This window comes from Humulus lupulus, chromosome 4 (genome assembly GCF_963169125.1).
Source record: "Humulus lupulus chromosome 4, drHumLupu1.1, whole genome shotgun sequence".
NCBI lineage: Eukaryota > Viridiplantae > Streptophyta > Magnoliopsida > Rosales > Cannabaceae > Humulus > Humulus lupulus.
Window position 1 is genome coordinate 77,140,869 of NC_084796.1, and position 6,970 is coordinate 77,147,838.

The window sequence follows — 6,970 nt, forward strand, 5'->3', positions numbered from 1 at the left end:
CGAACAACATAGCTCCATTTGAGCCTGTTCGAGACCCGAGAATGGATGAGGTCCACAATGCAGCACAGCCCTAGGCAACTGCAAACCCTAACATCCAAGCCCAACTAGATTTGTTAACCTAACTGGTAAGGGACTTAACAGCCCCCAAGTTAACAAATATTGAAATAGAGAGGCAAATAGGGTCCCCATTTTCATACCGCATTAATCAGCTGCCTATACCTGTCAAATTCAAAATGCCAACATGGAAAATGTACACTGGGTTGGAGGACCCAGTATCTCATGTTCACAACTTTGAACTACAGACTGATTTACAGGGAGTTCGGGATGATGCCAGGTGTAGGATCTTCCCATCCACCCTATCAGAAATTTCCCAACAATGGTTCTTCAAGCTACAACCAGGGTCGATTACATCATGGGGTGGATTTGTACACACATTCGATTCCCAATTCTCCTCAGCAATGCCCCTTCCCTCCGAGTCGAATGACTTGGTGGACATAAAACAGAATGATAATGAACCTTTGAAGGATTACATTCAACGTTTTATGCGGGAAGCCACCAGAGTGAAATCCCTTAGTGATGACGGTAAATTAATAGCCATCAATTCGGGAGTTAAGGTAAAGAGTCTGTTCTGGAGTAGTTTGAAAAGGAAGTTTGCATGTACCACTCAGGAGTTCCTTGATCGGGTAGAGGAATTCATCAAGCTTGAGGAGGCCGAGCGGAAGGTGGATAATCCAACTCAAGCGGCTACTGAGCAGGGGAAAATAGATGCTGAAAATACCACCAACCCTACGAAGGGAGGAAAGAATGGGGCTAAGAATGACAAATGTAGTAATGGGGCTGGAAGTAGCGGTAACCTAAATGACAACAAGAAGCCTAAGACTGCCGAGCAACCCAAACCATGGGAATATGTTCCAAAATTTACTACTTACTCCATCTTGTTAGAGACTGGGTGGACGTTTTTAATGCCACACGGGTTGTTGTACCATACAGAAGACCTCCACCAATGAGGAAGGATGTTAATAGACGGGATATGACCAAGTTCTATCGGTTTCACAATGACTATGGTCATGAAACCAATGAATGTAACCACCTAATGGAGGAGATAGAATTCCTCATCGGACAAAATAATGTTCATCTGAAGAGATATGTACGGCCAACTGCCGACCAACATCCTCAACAGCCTCCTCAGCAAAAGTCTCAGCAGTATCAGAGCAGTGAGCCTTTCCTACCACCACTAGTTGCTAGTCGGCTAGAAATGATTTGCAGCGGGCTGCATTTAGCTAGAAATTTTGACAAGGCCCGAGAAAGGTACGCTCATTCCCTTAGGCACGAACAGGAGGAAGATGTGCTGGCTGTCTAGGAGCGTACTCCCAAATAGCCTCACTACGAGTGTGAGCCCATCACATTCAGTGAGGAAGACACAAGTCACGTACATCATCCACATAATGACCTGTTAGTGGTAGAAGTACAAATCGCTAACATATGATCATAGCTTGAACGATGATTGACCATGGGTCGTCAACCAACATCCTGTTCAAAAGTACCCTGAACAGGATGAATTTGAGCATCAGAGATCTGGAACCATGCGAGTAGTTGCTGTATGAATTTACAGGGAGTGGCATGGCCTCGACGGGAAGTATAAGATTTCCTTTGGCGGTGGGAACGACTCCTAAAAACAAAATTGTAATGGTTTTGTTCGTGGAAATCAGCATCCCATCTCCCTACAATGCCATGATAAGCCGACCAGCCCTGTATGACCTTCAAGCAGTCACTTCAGTCTTCCATCTGCTCGTTAAATTCCCAACCCAGGCACGTATAGGATGTCTTAAAGGGAACCCACTGATGGGAAGAGAATGTTATAATTCGTCAATAAAAAAGGCAGGGAAGGCAGCCTACAGGTTTTAGTCACCTAAAATAGGATGCAACCCAAAAAAAAAATTTGGGGGGGAAGACATAGACCCTCATTTTGGGGATATTAATATAGGGGTGGGTCTAGTCGAAGAATTAGAAGAGGTCCCGCTTGACCCAGAACACCCGACCAGGGTTGTCAAGGTAGGGAAAGAGTTGTCTAGGAACATAAGATCTGCCTTGATTCAGTTCCAATGGAATAACCAAGATGTATTCACCTGGTCTCGTGATGATATGGTGGGGATCTTCCCAACAATTATAAGCCATGCCCTCGATATCGATTCTGAACACTTCAAGCACGTACAACAGAAAAAGAGATTATTGGATCCAAAGAGGGCAAAGGCATTGAAGGAAGAAGTGGAGAAGCTTCGAAATAACGACTTCATTAGGGAAGCTTTCTACCCAGTATGGGTGTCCAATCTCGTATAGGTGCCTGTACGCCCTGAATTTCCACACGTACTTTGTGGAGCTAGAAAAGGGACTTGACCGACCTGCCACGTGTCCACCGTTCATCTGAAGCTGTTTGGTAAGGTCCCCTAAACAAATAGCTCGAGCTGATGGATGGTTTAGCTGCTCAGTATTCGGAGCCATTGTGTTGACATAGTATAGCAGGTGCGAGCTAGCACCATAGTAAGCTCGTGGTACATTAGAAGCCTGACGTACCACTGGATCTTTATAAAGTTAGCCACGCAATATAAACGTGTGTATACCAGACATCACGTGTCTGTTCTATTCTCGAATTCTCGGATACGCAATATAAACGTGTGTGATCAGGCATCCCACACTTGATTTGGACCATGCGGCCCATTACCCATCTTTACCTACTGATTGGACCACACTTCACAATAAGGTTTAGGAATTAATCATCAGTGTCACATAAATGACATGAAGAGATCACGGGATGATCCCAATACCTACTCAGAGGTCAATCTCCTATAAATACAAAAACCCTGGATAGTGCAAAGGGTTGGATTCTTCTTGTAATGCAAATACTCTATAAGAAATAGTAAGGATAGATCAATAATATTGGCTGGTGGACTAGGGGGATTTTAACCTCCGAACCACCTATAGAAGGAGTGACCATCTTTCTTTGCAATTAGTCTCCACATTCTCGATTATTATCATTTTTCATATTACGGTTTATCATTCAGTACTAATCCATCCTATTTATTCATATAATTTACTGTTGGCGAAAAATCGCGTTGACAGTTTGGTGCTTTCATTGAGAGGTTTTTAGATTAGTGCTATCACAAAAACTTGATCATGGTAGTTACTCGTTCGAGGCATGGTAATGAGGCAGATCAGCATGGTGGGCAGGAGGCTCACCATGCTGCCATATCCAACGAACCAGACCCAGAGGTCCAGCAGCGATCGGGAAAGCGGTCGATGGGCCATGACGACATTGGGAGTTCAGCGCCCCTACCTCCAAATCCGAACCCAGGTTACCTGACGGCGATAGAAATGAAGAACATGCAGTTGAGGAGTCATCTAGCCAAAGCAAATAAGAAAATTGAGGAAGTCTTGGCCCGGCTACCCCCTCTTGCAATGGACGTTAATATCGGAAAGAGGCAAAGCAGGACTCACAAGTCCTGCAGGGATAGTCGGCCCAGACCCAGTCGGTCGGTTAGAACCTCAACCCCGAGATCTGCGCCCATGTCGCACCATAACCAGGAAACTATGTTTGACGAGTTTCCCAGAGCCCATCAGCAAGTCAGCTGGTGAGTCAAAAATTCAACTCCAAGTTCAGCTCCACCATAGAACGCACCTAGGAGAGCTCGTGGCAACTCGCAGAGGGGGTCCGGGGAAAGCTCTCGCAAGTAACCTGCTCCGGACAGCCCTCTCGTGCCGCGGTCAGATCGTCGGGCGCAGGAAGTTGGAGGTGGTGGGATAGAGCGACCGCGAGCTAGTTTTATCCGGCCAGATGGGACTAGGATCGCTTCACCAGTTAGGCATCCCCCTTCGCCGATAAGATATCCATATCCTCCTCGTCCTGCTCGAGATATTCCTTCATACGGGAACAGTAGGAGGAATCCTCCTCCCGCCATTCCTGTTTGTCGCCCGCGAGCACGCAGAAATGTCCCGGTTCCTCTCCCCTAGCAGCCGACTCTGAGTTTTTCCAATGGGAGCTATTGGACTGAAAGCTACCGAAGTGGCAGATCTGGTGGAAACCTGCAAAATCATCTAAGTTCGGCACAAAGTCCTCATGTCGCCTCGAGGACCGACCTTCGAGATCGCCTCAACTCGCAAAGGGGAGCGCCGTCTAGAAACAAAAGCCATGCTCGCCGAGAGGATGGTCCTTCCGAAACACACGACAATGGGAATGTCCCACAAAACCATGCTCATGCTTGGAGGGACAATAACCCGCCTAACGCGAACAACGGGACTGGGATTGTTGAACAACCCCAGAACAACCCAGGTATAAAAGACCAAACCCTCAAAAGGCTAGCTCCAATGGAGGAACTAATGAAGAGGCTCTTGTCAGAGAAGGGAAAGGACGAATACAACTCGGGAGACGAGCTTGAGCTTTTTGCCCCAAACATCGCAGCAACGGCATACCCGCTGGGTTTCAGGATGCCGCATCTCTCAAAATTCAATGGAGACGGAGACCCGTCAGATCACTTGAGGATGTTCAAGACCCTGATGATGGCCCATAATATCGAACCCGAGCTAAGGTGCCTGATATTCCCTTCGACTCTGATCGGGCTAGCTAGGCAATGGTTCAAGCAGTGCAAGAAGCAGTCGATCAGCTCGTGGAAGAATTTCTCTACTGACTTCAAGAGGGCGTTCCGAGCCTCCCAAGCGGTCCGCGTCAAAGCGGATACCCTGGCGAACATGAAGCAACAGCCCGGGGAGTCTTTAAAAACTTACCTGAGTAGGTTTGCCAACGTTGCGGCCCGTGCTAGGGATGCAGACGAAAGTTCCAGACTCATGGCTATGAGAACTGGAATCCTTGTTGGGGGCGGGCTGTGGAAAGAAATCCAAAGGAAAGGTGTCAAAACTGTGGATGAATTCTTGAACAAGGCCTATGAATGGATAAATTTGGAAGAAGCGAGAGCATCGATTGCGGGAACTAGCCAAGTCCCTGATCAGCCTATTGGAGCAGAAACGGACGTCATGAAAATGACTCAGACCGTTACCCAGAATAACCAAGGGGGTGGAGGCAAAAGAAAGGGAAACAGCGAGGGCGGCCAGCACGGTCCAAAGAAGAGCAAGCCCGTGGAAAAATTCAAACCATTCTACGCAGTTTATACCGATCTCACAAACACTAGGGAACACATTTTCCTAGCAAATTCTGCCCACCTTCCCTGGAAAAGGCCAGAGCCCTTGAAACATCAAAAGGCTAAGAGAGACCCTTCAAAATTCTGTCGATTCCAAAACGACATCGGTCATAACACCAATGATTGTAGGCATCTAAAGGATGAGATCGAGACACTCATCCGGGTCGGACCCTTGCCTCAGTATGCCTAGAATCGGATTGCTCCGAATCAGCCAGCCAGGCAAAACGTTCAATCAGCTCTGGAAGCCCCAGCGAATCTAACCGGAGCCCATGTGGGGCAGGACATCCCTCCTCCAATAGTAGGAGGAGAGATAACCACCATTTCTGGGGGGGGCCATCTGGCAGGCTTGAGCAGAGGCGCTTAGAAAAGATACATCAACGAATTAAAGTCTTATAACGGAATCGAATTTATCCCAGAGCAGCCCATACCCAAGCAACAACGATTGGAGAGACCGTCAATCAGTTTCATCGAAGAAGATGCCAGTCATGTCCAGTTCCCACATAACGATCCTCTAGTTATAACCTCCCAACTCGCCAATAGGAGAGTCAGGAGGGTGCTAGTTGATAATGGGAGTTCTGTGAACTTGTTGTTTCGGTCCACGTTAGAAAAAATGGGGTTGTCAGTGACCGAACTGAAGGCCACTTCCATCATGCTGTATGGGTTCTTTGGCGAAGGGTCTGCAGCGATAGGCACAATTAAATTAGTAATAACCTTGGGAGAGGGACCCCAAACTGTCTCCAAACTCCTCAAGTTCATGGTTATCGACTGTCCCACCACGTACAACGCAACTCTGGATCGGCCTACGTTGATGGCGTTTGAAGCCATAACTTCTATCTGCCACCTCGCAGTCAAATTCCCCTCCTCTACGGGGATATGTATGGTCCAAGGTGATCAGCTCGCTGCCAGGGAATGTTATAGCATTTCCATGAAGGGAAAATCACAACCCGGGCACCCCAGGAAAAGGGAACTAGCTCTGGGATAAAGGAATCTCAGCCGGTTGACGACGTAGGTACCTCCCTGAGTAACGATATCGACCTTGGAATTGGCGAAGATAGGTCCGAGCTCCAGGCTATCGAAGAGCTCGAAGAGGTAAATATCGATCATAAAGATCCTTCGAGGATCGTTAGGCTCGGAAAAAACCTTAGTAATGAGAAAAAGGCGGAGCTACTGAAATTCCTGCAAGAAAATCTAGACATTTTCGCCTGGTCTCATGAAGACATGGTGGGGATTAGCCCAAGCATCATCATGCATACCCTCAGCTTAGAAAAAAGCATGCCTGCGAAGTCGCAGAAACAAAGGTGTCTGGGTACGACCCGAGCTGCAGCCCTAGAGGAGGAAATTGCTCAGCTTTTAAAATGCGGTTTTATTCGCGAGGCAAAATACCCGATCTGGATCGCCAATCCTGTTCTTGTCCCAAAGCCCAACGGAAAATGGTGGACCTGTATCGACTTTTCCAACCTGAATAAGGCGTGTCCCAAGGATTGCTTCCCCCTACCAAGGATCGACCAATTGGTGGACGCCACGGTAGGGCACGAGCTCATGTCCTTCATGGATGCATACTCTGGTTACAACTAGATTGCTATGAATCCTATGGACCAGGAGCATACCAGCTTCATGACCCCAACCAATGTTTATTGTTACAAAGTCATGCCCTTTGGGCAGAAAACTGTCAGAGCTACATATCAGAGATTGGTCAACCGAATGTTCGTTAATCAGATCGGGAAAAACATGGAAGTTAATGTTGACGACATGTTGGTCAAGTCAAAAACTACTGATGACCATGT

At 47.4% G+C, this 6,970-nt stretch overlaps 1 protein-coding gene across 1 annotated transcript; it reads left to right on the forward strand.

Annotated features, from left to right (window-relative positions):
- Positions 1-233: 233 nt before the first annotated feature.
- Positions 234-1,007, forward strand: LOC133832312 (uncharacterized). The gene has a single exon (XM_062262675.1). The coding sequence runs from the start codon at positions 234-236 to the stop codon at positions 1,005-1,007; it is 774 nt and encodes a 257-aa protein (XP_062118659.1).
- The last annotated feature ends 5,963 nt before the right edge of the window (positions 1,008-6,970 follow it).

What these genes read in the sequence shown, in the direction of transcription:
- LOC133832312 (XM_062262675.1), top strand. Translation starts at nt 234, where the DNA reads ATGCCAACATGGAAAATGTACACTGGGTTGGAGGACCCAGTATCTCAT.